The sequence below is a fragment of the Nuphar pumila genome, chromosome 12 (assembly GCF_984573655.1).
Source record: "Nuphar pumila chromosome 12, dmNupPumi1.hap1.1, whole genome shotgun sequence".
Classification (NCBI taxonomy): Eukaryota; Viridiplantae; Streptophyta; class Magnoliopsida; order Nymphaeales; family Nymphaeaceae; genus Nuphar; species Nuphar pumila.
Window position 1 is genome coordinate 9,424,518 of NC_143260.1, and position 17,393 is coordinate 9,441,910.

General features: G+C 38.6%; 1 protein-coding gene across 1 annotated transcript in view; it reads right to left on the reverse strand.

Moving 5' to 3' along the window:
- The window catches only part of LOC149819928 (uncharacterized), a 37,200-nt gene extending 19,836 nt beyond the window's left edge, over positions 1–17,364 (reverse strand). Inside the window, exons 1-2 of the mRNA XM_089983528.1 lie at positions 17,101–17,364; positions 1,971–2,050 (exon numbers count right to left, since the gene is read on the reverse strand). Coding sequence (XP_089839654.1) covers positions 1,971–2,050; positions 17,101–17,272 — 252 coding nt within the window. The 5' untranslated portion in view covers positions 17,273–17,364. The remainder of the gene's footprint in view (positions 1–1,970; positions 2,051–17,100) is intronic.
- Between the last annotated feature and the right edge of the window lie 29 nt (positions 17,365–17,393).

A 17,393-nucleotide genomic window follows, 5' to 3' on the forward strand; every position in this document is an offset into this window, starting at 1 on the left:
CAAATAAAAAAGAAGATTGTAGCCATCCATAAAGATACAGATACCAAGTAGATGAAAATGAGATTTGCAAATAGTGAAATAACAATGCGACTAAAGATGGCTTATTGCAGATTCACAAATGCAAGAGCATTCTGCTAATCAGCTACCATCAAAAAGTTGATTTACAAGAATGTTGAATACTTAATAAAGTGCGTGCACTTGTACATGCCGTGTAACTGAAAAAAAACAACTTTTGCAATTAATTCAATATGTCCGCCCACAAAAAGGTTTGACAAACAAAGGACAAATTCAGGCCACCAACAACTTGAGCATCAAAGGAATAGAATAACACCAAGGATCATCAGATATCCTCCCAGCGATCCATTTTCTATCCCATTTCTTACATTGTTGCTGCAGTAATCCTGTTACCCATAGATTTGTACATGAGCCAAGCCAAGCATGAGACTAGGCTGTTCAAGCCTTATTTGGTACTAGTTGTACCAGACTTGGCTAAAGATTGCACCATCTTGCACAAACTCAGCTCAGCTGACCTTAAGCTTGATCAGCTTACATCAAGTCATCCCATACTACTTTCTTTTCCATTTTAAAATTAATGGAAAGAAAAGATGGGAGTTGAAACAATTACTTCCCAAGAGAAAGATACACAAATATTCCACTGTAGCATTATATATATAGATAGATGCATGTAGTTATGTGTTTGTTACACTCTATTAATAAGCCTTTCTAAGGCTTGAGCTCGTTTTGTTCATTAAACATGTCAGTTGAAGCTGACCTCTTACCAAACTGAGGCTGAGCCTCTTGCAAAAAGCTTAGCTCATTGCCACCCGTAATTACTCCATTGAGAGATAACCCATCTTTCACATAAAAAAGAAAAGCAATAAAATAACTATTACTCATTAAAGATCAATAGCTAGTTTTGTAAAGCAAGCAAGAACAAGCAGATAAGGAACAAAGAAGCTATGACCATTTTCAACCATAAATATAATCTGAGTTTCGCATTCCACATAGGCATACATAACTTATTTGGCTAAATAGAAGGAAATTTTGAAGTTTTCTGGCTTTTTCTTTAAGATTGCTTCGGAATTTGGAGAACCGACATCTTGGTCATAGGCCGCAATTTGTAACTTCAATTACAGAAGGATGCAGTAATTGGTCTTGTTAACTGGAATAGATATATATTCATAAATGAATGATGGCAAATGCCCCTTACAAGTGATTGAACACATATAGCAAATAAAGGATATAAGCAAGTTCCTTACAAAATCCACCTACAAAGAACATGACTCAAACTTGTAATGGACGAGAATAGAGTTAGGAGGAGAAAAGTGGGAATTGAGAAGAATTTTGGATTTGGTGTTGAAGTCTAATACTACAAGCAAATTACTAGCAAAATAAGGGATTTCAATTGGATTCAGATTTGAAGGATTTTATTTTAACAATTGGACTTAGATCAGGTTGGAATGATTTTATATCCAAATCCAATCAAAGGAAAACTGATTAGTCATACTTGGCATAACCTACATCCAAACTGAATCTGACCCATCATTAGACATTTGGCCCTTGGCTAAGTTCCTAATGCAATCTATGCTCAATCAAAGCTTTTATTGATTCTTTAAAACACCTGAATCTTGATTTGGGGGCAAGACAATGTATTTTGAATCATGATTACAAAGTTCATTCCAAAGCAAGTCAGATGGCAGGTAACCACATATTACATAAGTGATGCTCAAGCAGCATCTGTCATGGGCGTAACTCTTATATTGTTATGGTGATGCATATAGAAAGAGAAAGAATGTTAATTTATTGGGAAGTTGACTAGCCCTACATGTGATTTTGTTTGTCACTGACTGGAAACCAATACAAGATCCAAACTTTGCCTTTGCTAATAGTCTCAAACAAGAAAGAACCAATCATCATTCTAAATATAAAAGCATGACAAACAAGGACATTAAAGAAAGTAACCCACTTACCCTACCAACATCAGAATCATTTCTTAATCTTGGCATTCTTTGGGAACTGTGCAGGATGGAATCACCCATACAGTATGGCTCTGCAATCGAATGAGAAAATAAAACACCCATTATAAATTGCTACACTGCAGGTTTCAAAAGGAACCAAAAATAGCATGCAAGGAACTTAGCACAAATTGATCTAAAAGATTATATTTAATGAGAAGGAACAAAAATAAAATGCCTCAAACAAATCATCCATCAATGCATACAGAACTTCCAAAGATTAACTTGAACTTAAATGTGTTTACTGTTATATATATGTGTGTGTAATATCTCATAATTTTTCCATAATTTTTAAGCTCAAAAATATAATTTTAATTAAATATTTATATTTAATATGACAAAATTGTGAAAAAATATTTAAATATCAGCTGACGTCAACCTGGGTCTGGGCATGGTCCAGGGCCCATTGACAAGATCCATATATGAAAAGAAAAATCTGTGAATTTATTTGTTTTTAACCTTTAAATTCGAGCAAAATTTGAGTTAAAATCAGGTTAAATTCAAGAGCAAAATAGATCTAAGACCATAGTCAGATCCGTTTCGAACCGTAGATCTCGTAGGAAATCTAATTTGTCAAAATCGGATGTCGATTGGTTCAGAAAATGCAATTTTCTAAATTGACCGACCTTTATTTTTTGGGTCTTTTTTCGGCTTGTTTCAGAGTCGACCAGCTCCGTTTACATTTGGATCAATGTCCATATGGATCTGGACCGAGTCCAGGATCAATATTGACTAAGTGCCTTGTATGGGCCAAGATCCAATTGGAAATGGATATGAATTTGGATTATGGGTCCAACTCGGACCCATAACCCATCCATAACTTTTTAAAACAAAAAAATTGAATTTAAACTTTAAAGAACATAAAAGTTAAATAAATAATTAAAGAGGAAGTGATAAGGTAGAACTCTACCCTATTAGAAGTTATCTAGAAAAAAAGGAGGGGTGTCACCTACTAGAGAGCCCCACTCTCTATAAAAAGGAGAGAAACAAGCTCTCTCTCTCATAATGTGCTGAAAAAAAAAGAAAGAGAGAGAGAAAAAAAAAGAGAGAAGAAAAAGAAGAAGAAGAGGCCCTTCAACGTCTCCTTCCTCTAAGCTTTTCGTAAATCAAAAATCAAGGTACGGGTCTCTCTCCTTATTCAATAGGTAAAGAAGCTAGTTAGATTGAATCAACATGAGGTTAAGAGCAAGAGGAAATCTGTGAATCTGAGTACAGATCTGCAGATTTCCAATTCTTTTCATCATGGCTGTTGCTGATTTGGTTAACCATGTTCCGAGTTGGGCATATGATAACCAAAACGTAACCTCTAAAAAAAATCTGGTTTCCTTACATATACACATTTTTTTAGTTCCATCAATTGGTGGCTGAATGTGTACCTAAGTCGGACTAGTATTACATAGTCCAAATCATTATTCACGAACAGGTTTTCTGTTTAAAATTTAAACTCAGTATACCTGTTCATATTGGCCTGCGTGTTTCCTTGGGCTGATATCAGGTTGGATTGATAGACTATAATCTGTCTTTTTTCTGAATCTAGTTTCACACTGAGTGAAGCTCCATTCTGTTGGATCGGTATTTCTGATCTTAAACAAATATGTTTTGTTGTTTTTCCTATCTGCTGAACATGTGCATAAATAAATATGTTTTGTTGTTTTTCTTATCTACTGAACATGTGAATAAATAAATATGTATTTGCTGTTTTCTTATCTGCCGATCATGTGCATGAGTTCTGATCATAAACAGATGTTTTGTGGTTTTATTATCTGCTGATCATGTGCATGAGCCACTATGTTTTGCTGTTCTTACCGGGCACGTGAATGAATCTGCATGTTGTTGATAACTGCCATGCCGCTGCTCGCATATATATATATGCCAGCACAGTGATGCTGTCACTGTGCTGTTCTTACTTGAGCAGCGACAGTGAGCATGCTGTCAGCATGTTGCTGCCCATATATGTGCAGTGACAGCGGACATACTGTCAGCACGTGCAGCGACAGTCAGCATTCCGCTAGCTTAGTGCTGCTCATATATGTGCAGCGGCAGAGCATAGTTGGACAACGGATCGCTGCTCATAGATGTGCAGCGAAAGCATGTCTATGACAACATATATTTGACTGCGATTCGCTGCTCATATATGTGCAGCGACAATGGGTATTATTACTGCATACATGTATCCAGCGATGGCAAGTCTGGTACTATTGTTGCATATATGTATGTAGCGACAAGTTTGCGACATGCATATTACTGCATATATGTATGCAACAATGACATACATGGTGTTTTTGCTGTATATATGTATGCAGTGACAGCAAGTATTTTGTATGCATATTGGTGCGCATATGTGTACAACAACAAGTACGATATACATATTAGTGCTCACCTATGTGTAGCAGCTTCAAGCACGTTATAGCATATATATCACTGTCACAAGTATATATATATATATATAGCCCTGTACGCAATCTGGTTTCGGATTGGTGTACAGTTTGTATATATATGTGGGTCAACAAGCTTTCTATATACATATATATGTGATTGGTCAAATGTGCATTTGCCTTTGTGTTGTGAATGTGCATTGGTGCTTCAGTCAATGCATTTGAAAATATGATTTCTGTTAAAATTATAAAATCTGATTGGTTCTGAATATTCATTTAAATCTGAGTTGAATAGATGCTGAAACTGGTCGATTATAAAGGTTTGGGTTTTGGCTAATGTGATGAATTTGAAAAGATTGTATTCATTCATTTGCCAAAAACACGCATTGATGATTGTGCATTGTGAATATAAGTTTGTATATCTATGTGTGATTTGTGTTTACTGAAATTTTGCAATGACATGAATTATATATGAGATTGATTAGTGGTTGTGTGTGAACCACTGATGGGCCTATGTAGGCCAGAAGCATGTGTTGCTCATGTGTCATTGAAGCTGTTTATGCATTACAAAATAATTTCTAGAAATATTGGTTTTTCAAAATTAATTATACTGTTGAATTGTTAGGACCTGAATTTGTTATTGCATGCAGATTTGCATAATTGTTCTTATGTAAAGAACTTTTAATTAATTAAGATGGTAAAAGACACCAAACATTGTAATAATTTTATTCTTTGATGTCATTTAGATAGTGTGAGAATCTTGGATTACGATTGTATGAGACTGTGATGATATTAAAACTCTGTGTGCAATTGTTGTCCCCAAGAACCTGATGTGAGACTCATGTTTCCGGCCACAGTTTTAGAGAGCTTTCAATTACTTTGCTTGGGGGTGGTGTTGGCTTAGCTGTAGTTATTGGTATACCAAAATAGTGACATCAATGAATGTTGATGTCCATAATGTCCAGACATTAGGTGTTGATGCCTAATGTTCTGATTGATGGTGTTGATGCCAGATATTGATCGAAGAACAAGTATGTAACCCAGTAATTAAAATACAAATTGTGTGTTAAGCTATGACTGAGAACTACTTTGAACCTCGAGAACTCTATCCGTGGGTTTGTAAAGAAAGTGAAAATTAAATTTGTGTGCATTTAATAGGGATATGCATGCAAAAATAACTCTGATAATTAACTTAAGAAGTTATTCATGGATGTACATTGATTCATGCATCTTTTACTGTTTACCATAAGTTTCATGCATTCCTGAATATTTGATTGAACATGAAATTGTTTAATGTTTGCTTGAACGCTTGAATGGTAAGTTAGTTCTGATAAATTATTTCCTGTGATTTCCTCTTAAATTTGTGATTTGTTTGATTTATGCTACTTTCTTACTGTTGAATTTTTAGAGAAGCTCAGTGATGAGTGGGACTGGCTGGCTGGAGGACTCGGGGTTTTATGACTTGGCGACTCGGGTTCTGATGTGCATGGGATGAATAGAGTTGATTTTTGAACTTTCTTGACATATTTGATTAAATAAATGAAGTTCAATTCATTGTTTTAAATTGACTCTATGTTTAGAATGGTTGATGGAATGAGTATATTAAATTTGTTACGTGCCCTTGGTCCTTGAGAGGTTTTCCGCAATTGTTTAAAAAAAAATCTGAATTGTTAGAGGGCCAGTTTGGGGTCGTTATAGTGTGTGTGTGTGTGTTTGTTCTTATATACACATATATTTAGTATATGTATACACTTGTAGAATGTATTTTTAGAAACTTATGTATTTTTTGTTTTTTTGCTTTTTTTTCTTGTATTTTATCCCCTTTATTAGGGTTTTTTGTCCATTTGATCTAGCCGTTAGGCTAGGTCTAACGGCTAGCTAGTTAGCCGGTAGACAAAGCAAACGACTAATTAACTAGCAGTTGGGACTAGTCCAATGACTAGTCCCCTCTCTTTAAGTGTATATATATGGGGTTAAAGCCCCTTGTAATTCTATGTTTGTCTTGAGCATTTTGTGATTAATAAAATAATATTTTTAGACTGTGTGTTAAGCTCATTTGCAGCTTGTGTGTGTTTGCTCTTGAGTGTTTGTTCTTGCCCTTAGTGGCTTAAGTGCACTTCCCACAGTGGACTTGTGTTGGTGCACTTCTTTGCTTATTTTCATTTCATTTACAAGTAACTTTGGTAGGGAAGATTATGTGGTACCATGCTTTGCAAAGACCAGTTCAATTAAGGATTTACAAAATTATAAGTAGGTCTACACAGCATAATTAAAATTGGTCTGATGATTGATAAAATAGTATAAATTTGAAGTGGGCATGTATGAAGCCCACTTTATGTGCTAATACAACAAGAATTCATCAGGATGGCTCCATTTAGCATGTTGACACTTGACCAATCAGATTTTGGTCCCATAGCTAGTTTTGGTATTAAAACTGATATTGGTGAAAACCTAGCAATGCCGAGGCTGGAGACTATGTAATCAAAAGTGTCGACTACGTGCCTAGTCGGGCTAGGCATAAGGAAACCTAGGAATCTGCCATATTCCTAGGTTAAAAAAAAGGTCTTTTTTTCCCAACTAGGCGCCGGTGCTTAACTTGCCCTCACCTAGGCACAATGGCAAAAACTTTCTTTGTTTTTGTACAAAAACAAAGAGGGGAGGGGGTTATAAACCCTCTCTCTCTCTTTCTTTTTCTCTTTGGCTCTCTCACTTTCTCTTCTATCTTGCTCTCTCTCACAGGCTCGCCCATTGTCATCGCTCTCGCCTAGCACCCTCGTCGTTGCCCTCTAGGTACGCATCTCTCCCCCTTCCTCCACCTCCTCAGATTCCTCTTCTCTCCACCTTCCTCTGCCTCTTCACTCACCCTTCCTTTGCCTCTTCCTCTTCTTCTTCTCCTCCTCTGAGTCCATTCTCTCTCTCCCTCCCTCCCTCTTAGTCTTCTTCTTCTCCCTCTTTCCTTCCTCCTCTGCCTTTCTCTTCTTCTCTTTCTCTTTCTCTATCTCTATCTCTCCCCCTTCCCCCACCGCTTCTCTTTGTCTCTCCCCCTTCTCCTACCTCTTCTTTTCTCCCCCTTCCTCTACCTCTGCCTCTCTCTCTCTCTGTTCTTATTTTTAGATAAGGAAAATAGCATTTTTTTCTCGTGAAAAACTGAGATTTTTTGTTACGAACCCACACCATGGATCCGACTCTGCTAGATTCAGATCCACCCCAGGCAGCCCAACTGGGGACACCTTACGAGAGAGAGTCCTCCAAGGACTCTTCTAGAGGGGGACGCCCACCCAGCTCAAGACTCCTACATAGAGTGGGACGCCCCCCCCTAGAGTCCCATCCAGTGAGGGACTCTAGTTTTTAGTTTCATAATTTATCCTTCTCTGGTTCTATAAATAGGCATGCATAGTTCCTTTATTTTTTAATGAGATTTATTGAGTTTAACTCTGGGTTTCATTCTGGTTCTTTTGTGTGCTTGTTGAGGGAAAGACTCTGCTCTCTCACTCGTCCATCCATCCCCGCTCATTGTCGGTCAGTCAAGAATGTGCTTTCTTCCTTTTAGTCGTGCCCCCTCTTTTGCCTCGTTTTTCGCATCCCCCGCTCCCGCCTCAATTTTTTGCACCCGCAAGATGAGGTCCCTACCTCTCCCTGTGATTTTCTTTGGGACGTGTCCCTACCTTGAGATACGTGCAAAGCCTCTTTCCCCTGCAGTTTCCCTATGGTCGTGTCCTTCTTGGCGACACATACTACAACGTGTCCGACCCTGACCCATACACATCGCGGCCTTCAGCGCCGCAACAACTGTTGTTGCACTCCTGCCTCTGCTATCGCTTTCCTTGTTGTTGTTGTTGCCACATTGTGGGCTCATGTTCAAGATAGCCTCGTTTTGCGTGCCAAGGGTCGATAGAACCGATTTGGGGGAAGTTGGGTTTTATCAATTGGTATCAAAGCAGTTCATCGCTGACCAGCAGATTGCCTCGATCGATGCACCAAGGGCCCATGCCTTTCTTGCTCGCGCGTATTGAATTCTGAATTATATTTTTCAAATCCATTGCATCGAATTTTTATCGTGTGAAGTGTTAGGTCAGCCCTACACTAATCTATCCTGAATCCGAAAGATTCGGTTAAGTTCCCTATCCCCTGAAACGTCTTTGGGTTTCCTTAGAGTTGGACAACATTCGCGATGACTTCGTAGTCGTGCGGCCAAAATTTTCCTACCTCATACCAAGTCGGATACATATTTGGTTCATCCTAGACACTTTTGGGAGGGTCTGACCAACCCAGGTGATCGACTATTGTGTTAAAATACATGTAATTCATATATATATATATATATATGTAATACCCAATAGGGGTATTTTAGTCATTTCACAAGTACCCGATAGGGGTACTTGTTTTTCCTCTTTTATTTTCCCTTTTATTTTTTGTAAAACATATTTTTTATTTTTATGTTTTTTGCTCACACAAAGGGGCCCCACCATGTAGTCGATGGGGCTCCCAACGGTCACATTTGTGACCGTTGGGGGCTCCCAACGACTACATGGGGAGCCCCTAGGTGGCTCTCCTTTTAAGGCCTCTTGGCCATTCTCCCTCTCCCTCTCTTGTGTATAAATAGGGGTGAACCCCTCTTGTATTCTTCACTCTTGAGAGCTCTCTCTTTTTCAATAAGAGACATTTATATTTTTATGTTGTGTTGTCTCTTGTGGGTTTGGGTATTAGCCCTTTTTGTTTGCTCATTAGTGGATGTTGTAAGTGCTTAGTGCACTCTTTGCTTTTCCGCATATTTCATTACATGGTATCAGAGCCTTGTGTATGCTCTTCTTCTTAATATAGCTAGTTGTGTAGCTATATTTTTTTTCGTGTTGTATCTCTCTTCTTTTATCCTCTTGTGAGTGATTATTATGGAAGGAGAACAAAAGATTGATCTCTCCTTCAAGCTCAATGGCTCCAACTACATGATGTGGGCCGCCGCCATGGAAAACGACCTCAAAGGGAAAAAGCTTTGGGGATACGTTATGGGCACCATTCCGGAACCACAACTCCAACTAACTAAGATGGAAGGTGATCAAGAAAAAGCTCTTGAAGGAGATGCCCGCATGAAGGCCATTGAAGATCACCAATCTAAAATAGAAGATTGGGAAAGTAAGCATGCCAAGATTCTTGCTTGGTTCATGAACAATGTGGAGCTCAAGAATTGCGCCAACATTGCCAAATTTCGGATGGCAAATGAAGCATGGTTCTTCATGAAAGGTATGTTTACCCAAAAAGACCTTGCTCGTCAATTCTTTCTTCAAGAAAAAATCCGGACTATCAAGCAAGGAGAAATGAGTGTTAGGGACTACTTTAGCACTCTTGGCCCTCTATGGGATGAGCTATCTTTACTAGAACCAAAATGGGTTTCTAGTATAGATGTGGAGTTAAGGAGAGAACAAATGGAAAAGAACACTTTTTCCAATTTTTACATGGGCTTAGGCCCGAATATGAACAAGTTAGATCCTCCCTCCTACATAGATCAAAGTCTCTTCCCTTGGAAGATGCCATAGCCGAAATATGCCAAGAAGAAACCCGTCTTGGCATGATTAAAGGAGGAGATGATGTCTTGGCCGTATCAAAACCCGGCAACCATATGAAAACTTACAAACCTCCACATTTTGGAAGACAAAATAACTATAATGGCAACTATAGAAAAGCCATTTGCCATCATTGTCAAGAACCGGGTCATATAAGACCTAATTGCCCTAAGTTGAATGAAGCACCAAAAAATAAGGTTGCTTCCGTTGAAGAAGCTACTCAAAAGAAAGAGGAAGCAATCAAAGGAAAGGACACTTTTTCTCTTGCTCAACTATCGGAAGCACTACAAACTCTACTCAAGATTCCATCAACTTCGGGTGCCGCCGTAGCTTCCTCCTCTCCTCCAGGTATGTCGTCTTGGATCCTTGACTCTGGAGCTTCCTTTCATATGACCCCCCTAGAAAATGAGCTTTCCGATTTATGTAATAATTATAAAAACTCCTATGTTTCAACTGCCGATGGTACATCTTTACAAGTAAAAAGTTTTGGAACCTTAAACTTTTCAAAAGATTTCTTTGTGCCAAACGTGAGAGTTGTACCTCAACTTAATTTAAATCTCCTCTCTGTTGCTCAAATATGTGATCATGGGTGTAAAATCTCTTTCTTAACTAAGGATTGCTCTATACAGGATCTCCGGTCCGGAAAGCTGATTGGGCAAGGCCATAGGAGGGGAGATCTCTATTACATGAGCAACTTGAAACTCCCCACTAACTCTTTTTGTAATCATGTCCAAGATAAAAATATTGATACTTGGCATCAAAGACTTGGACATCCAAGTTTCTCAAAAATGTACTCCTTTCCATTTGGAAAGAAATTTTGTAATGAGAAACATTTTGTTTGCAAGAATTGTATTTTTGGCAAAATGAAATCTACTCCTTTTCCAAACCGAACTTTTGTGTCCAAAAGACCTTTTGAGTTAGTCCATTCGGATGTTTGAGGTCCTTCCCCCGTCATGTCTAAAGGAGGATACTCCTATTACGTCACTTTCATCGATGACTACACTAGGTATGTATGGATCTACTTTCTTAATTTAAAATCCGAAGTCTTTGATTTTTTCAAAAAATTTCATATGATAGTTAAAAATCAATTTTCAAGTAATATCTCTACTCTTAGATCTGATTCAGGTGGAGAATATTTATCAAATGAATTTCAAAACTATTTAGAAGTAAATGGAATTTGTCATCAAAGATCGTGCCCTAGGACTCCCCAACAAAACGGCTTGGCCGAAAGAAAGCATAGACACATCATGGAAACCACTAGGACACTCCTTATTTCCAAAGAAATTCCAAAGAATTTTTGGGCCGAAGCGGCCTTAACCTCAACTTACTTAATAAATAGAATGATATCTTCATCCTTACAAAATACATCTCCATACGAAAAACTATTTGAAAGAACACCCGACTTCAATAGATTAAGAGTTTTTGGATGTAAATGTTTTGTCCTTACTCATAAACGGGACAAATTATCTCCTAAAGCTATTGAATGTGTTTTCTTGGGTTATGGAGAAAATCAAAAGGGTTTTAGATGTTTTGACTTGAAAAATAACAAACTCTATGTATCCAAAGATGTAACATTTTTGGAAAATGAAAATGGTTTTGTGAAAACTAAAGATATTGACGAAAGTGAATATACTTTTTTGTTTGATCTTCTATCTCAAGAAGATGAGACTCCTCAAGAAGAGGAAATCTCTAATGAGTCTTTGAATGACCTAGAGGAAATTCCTCTTGATAATGTTATAGATGAGAATAATAGACCAATCCAAACATATGTTAGGCGTGGTCAACAAACTCAGATGAGCGCCTTAGAAAAATACTCTCAAGGATCCAACATAGAAGAAACCTCTTTAAGGAGATCCAGTCGGATCTCCAATCCTCCTAATAGGTTTGTTTCCTATGAGTCCCTAACTCCAAGATATAGAGCATGTCTAATTGCATTGCATTCATTTCATGAACCCTCACACTATAATGAGGCCAAAGGTATTCCCCAATGGGTTGAAGCCATGAACTTAGAGCTTAGTGCCCTTGAAAAAGCAAAAACTTGGGAAATAACTTCGTTACCCACTGGAAAAAAATCAATAGGATGTAGATGGGTCTTCAAAATTAAAATCAAGAGTGATGGTTCATTAGAACGTTATAAAGCACGGTTAGTTGCTAAAGGATATGCTCAAGAATATGGTATAGATTATGAAGAAACCTTCGCACCTGTTGCTAGAATGACTAGTGTTAGGACTCTTATTGCTATTGCGTCAGTGAAAAAATGGCCTATCTATCAACTCGATGTTAAGAATGCATTTTTAAATGGCGAATTAAATGAAGAAGTTTACATGGATCCCCCACCAGGAGTATGTATTGGTAAAAATAAGATTCTCAAACTTAAAAAGGCATTATATGGTTTAAAACAAGCCCCAAAGGCTTGGCATGATAGATTTAGTAATGTAATGACAAGTTTGAATTTTCGTTCATGTTATACTGACACTGCTTTGTTTGTGAAAAGTTCAGGGTCTTCAGTAGTTATTTTACTACTTTATGTTGATGATATGATCATCACAGGAAGTGATGAGCAAGGCATTAATGATATTAAAAAGGTTTTGAAAGAAAATTTTGATATGTCTGACCTTGGTTTCTTAAGATATTTTTTAGGAATTGAAGTGGCGTACTCTCCTTGAGGGTACATTCTCTCTCAGATGAAACTTGTTGCTGACATCTGTTCCAAATCTGGTATCTCCGATGATAAGAAGACAGAAACCCTAGAAGTCATCAATGCAAAATTAAGGTTGGAAGATGGAACACCTCTCGAGGATCCTACTCCCTACCGGCAACTTGTTGGGTCTCTAACCTACTTATCCATCACACAGTCAGACATTGCTCATGCCGTCCACTCTGTCAGTCAGTTTCAACATGCACCTACAACCGTGCACATGAGTGCAGTCTTAAGGATCGTCAGATATATCAAAAATACCATAACTAAGGGAGTTTTTCTTTCCTCTGCCTCGTCACTTGATTTAATTGCGTATACTGATGCAGATTGGGGAGGAAATCCCAATGACAGAGTCTCAACTACCGGATTTTGTGTTTTCTTAGGTGACTCTATGATTTCTTGGAGATGCAAGAAGCAACACAAAGTATCCTTGTCCTCGACGGAAGCAGAATATCGTGCTATGGCCACTACAACCATGAAACTTGTGTGGCTAAGAAGCCTCCTCAGTGATATGGGCATTGTCATCTCTACTCCTTCGAAGATGTGTTGCGACAACAAAAGCGCAATCTATATTGCAAGCAACCACACCTTCCATGAGCGTACTAAGCATATTGAGATGGACTCTCATTACGTTCGTGATGAATACCTAAGAGGAACCATAGCACTACCTTACGTCACATCAGAATACCAGTTGGCGGACTTCTTCACTAAGGCTCTTGTGGCTCCTCGGTTTTTGTTTCTCCTTAACAAGCTTTCGGTTATATCCCCGTAAAGCTTGAGGGAGGGTGTTAAAATACATGTAATTCATATATATATATATATATATATATATATATATATATATATATATTTATATATATATATATATATATATGTAATACCCGATAGGGGTATTTTAGTCATTTCACAAGTACCCGATAGGGGTACTTGTTTTTCTTCTTTTATTTTCCCTTTTATTTTTTGTAAAACATATTTTTTATTTTTATGTTTTTTGCTCACACAAAGGGGCCCCACCATGTAGTCGATGGGGCTCCCAACGGTCACATTTGTGACCGTTGGGGGCTCCCAACGACTACATGGGGAGCCCCTAGGTGGCTCTCCTTTTAAGGCCTCTTGGCCATTCTCCCTCTCCCTCTCTTGTGTATAAATAGGGGTGAACCCCTCTTGTATTCTTCACTCTTGAGAGCTCTCTCTCTTTCAATAAGAGACATTTATATTTTTATGTTGTGTTGTCTCTTGTGGGTTTGGGTATTAGCCCTTTTTGTTTGCTCATTAGTGGATGTTGTAAGTGCTTAGTGCACTCTTTGCTTTTCCGCATATTTCATTACATATTATGCCAGAGACGTTTTTGTCTTGTGTATGGGAGCTCAGTGCCTACTCGGTTGTGTCCGCACTCAGCACAAACCGATACCGATCCGTGAATTTATTATGTATCTAGATCCTATGCAGTAAGGGCTCACGCTGGTCTTGATTCCGCAATCTGGAGACTCGCAATATAACGAGGTCCCAAGAGTTAGTTGGGAAACTCTGTATCGCATTTGACGTCTAGACGACCAAATTAACAACTTGAATCGAAACGTGAATGCTCTCAAAGAATTTGTGATAGCGCTCAATGAGAAAGTGGACAAGTTTTACCAGTAGTTCCTCACTATTGTGGCGGATATCTGGGACCAGTTGGGCGGATGACACGATCGTCACGAATAATCCAACTCAGGGGGCCTATCTTCGGGTTCCTCAAATGGACCCTATCAGGTTCGACAACTTAGGTTGGAGTTTCCTAAGTTTTCAAGAGACGCCTGATGAGGACCGAGTGGCCTTTACCACGATTTAGTTTGAAGAAGATGCCATCTTATGGTATCACCGGTTGGTGTCCCAACTGGAGATACCTACTTGGAAGGGCTTTTCCCAAGCCCTAATGATATGATTTGGCCCCTCTGCCTAAGCCAATCACCATGTCTCGCTGTCCAAAATTCGTCAACAAGGCAATGTCATCAATTATCAGGCAAAGTTTGAGAGGTTGAGTAACCTCGTCAACAAATGGCCCCAAGAGTCGTTGATTGGGACCTTTATCGCAGGCCTCAGACCGGACCTACAAAACGAGGTTCAAGCCACGAGACTTTATTTCCTTATACAAGCTTTCAAATTGGAACGAGTGGTTGAGGAGAAACTATCAGGGATAAGCTAGCACTGGCCTAAACCAGGTAGGAGATCCACATAGAGATACACGACCTAGAGGAATTCATCATTTGGGAAGACTGTGTCCTGCCCTACACAGGAGACCGCACCTCCCAAGTCTTCAGAGAGGGCCACTGATCGCCCTATACAGTCGGCATGGGTGCCAGAAGCACACCTCAAGGTTCAAGTTAAGTGGATCTCCCATGAACAAATGGTAGAGCACCGGAAGAAAGGGCTCTACTATAACTGGGCCACAAGTGCAAGGTCCTAAGCATGTACTTGGGCGATAGCGAGACTAAGGATGAGATCAGTGACACCGAATTGATGGATTCGGTAGATGACACACTAGAGATATCATACCATGCATTAGTCGACGTAGAGGTTCCCTAGACGATGAGGGTACAGGGCAGAATCGGTCCATTGATGATTTCATTGTTGATTGATACCGGTTCAATGCACAACTTCTTGTGTGCGCAAATGGCTAAAAGGGCCAAGTGTTCGACCACATCTCAACAACCTTTTGAGGTAGTGGTTGGTAATGGGAGCAGACTCAAATGCACCACCCTTTGCCCTGGAGTTCACTTGGAGATCCAAGGGACCGTTCTGACCACATACATGTTCATACTATCGATTAAGGGTGCGAACATAGTCCTGGGGATGCAATGGCTCCAGTTCTTGAGTTTTGTTAAGTGAAACTTCAAGGACATGATTATGGAGTTTGACTATGGAGGCCGCCACCAGATTTCGATTCGCACTACTTTCAGAACACTGTCCTCTCTGGCAGAGTCTAAACAGCTCATCAAGGTTGTTCGGGAGGGAGTCTCTTAGATATCCTTGAGGTGGCAGTGGATGGGGTACCCACGTCCCCTACACAGAAACTGGTTGACCTGCAGGCCCTGCTACAAGAGTTGAGGACAATGTTTGATGACCGTAAGGGCCTACCACCTTCTCGGTCCCATGACCATGTGATCCCTTTCAAGCTGCAGGCTAAACCTGTGAATGCACAACCCTACAGATATGCGCACACTCAGAAACTGGAGATTGAGCGTCTGGTGAGAGAGATGCTCTCAGATGGGATCATTAGAGCCAACAAGAGTCTGTATTCTTCTTTGGTTCTGGTGGTGAAGAAGAACGAATCATGGTGGTTGTTAAAATATAAAATGTAACATATATAATATATATAATAATAATATAATATAATATTATGATATATATTTTTATTTTCTCTTTTTTCTTTTTATTTATTTATTGTCTAGTTCATTTTGAACTAGACATTACATTCTAGTCAAGTCCCAACTAGGACTTGACTAGCAATGTAGTCATTGGACCTAGTCCAACAGCTATATTTAGAGTTGTTAGTCCAACGACTCTCAAGAAGAGCTCTAAAAGAGCTCTCCTTCATCTCTTCCACTTGTATAAATAGGGGTGATCCCCCTCCACTTTGTATCAATGCTTCTTAAGCATTTCTTGTGAAGAAATAAAGATTTATTTATTTTAGTGTGTTCTTTCATTTTTACCCTTTTATGGGTTATGCTTGAAGTGTCTCCAATAGACACTCTTTTGAAGATTTCTAGTGCTTTTGTGGAAGACCACAATTTCATTACACTGACTACTACTTTTGACTACATAACTGGAGACTGAAGCGAATGGTGTTGCAAATACATGAAACTACAACCTCCACTCACTTAAGGCCTAACCAGCTCTGAATGCCCATTGGAAGGCCATAGCCCCACAAATTGTACTCTTTCATAGATATATACATACATGTCCATAAATATCAGCCTTGGACAATATATGTAAGGATTTTCTTAAAACAATTTAAACATGTGTTCTTTTCAAGAAAATCTCAAGGAAATTAGAAATAAATAATATTAAATTAGACATTGTAAATTTAAATTTCTCAAAAAGAGTGTGACCATATTGCAATATTTCATTTTCACCTTTTTAAATTTCATCACTTTTGCATTTTGAATAAAAACCTATAAGAATGTGTGAAATGAAGCAAATGGTGACAGTTGTTGACTATACACACAATCTATCTATATGTATAGACACACATTTACTTGTTCCATCCATTGTTATCCGACTATATTTTCTTTAGTTTTGGATAAATTTTCATATTTTGCATCTTAAAAATGATAACAAAAAAAAATTGTCTTATTGATTCAGCACATAGATCAAATCAATAAGGCTTGACTTAGATTTAATATAGAGACCAAATCACAAGTTCTCTAGCAATGACAAAAAGGATACATGCTTCCAAAATGCTGCATACTTACCATGTACTTGGTCCCCCACTGGAAAATCAAAGGCACCAAGTGGGAGTGGTTGGAACTCAACACCAAGTGGTGGTCCATCTAGGCAGTACATCTTTCCAAGTTTCATTTTGACTGCTGCAATTGAAGGGTGTTCGGTTGTCTCATTCATATATAGATCATCCAACAGTGTCATATAACCCCTTCTTGGTCTATCCTTTATATTTATGTGTTCATATTCATGGTCTATAGATGAGTACCTCAAATGTTTTAGACCATACAGATCCCTGCCAGTTGTCAATCTATCTTGTGAGGGT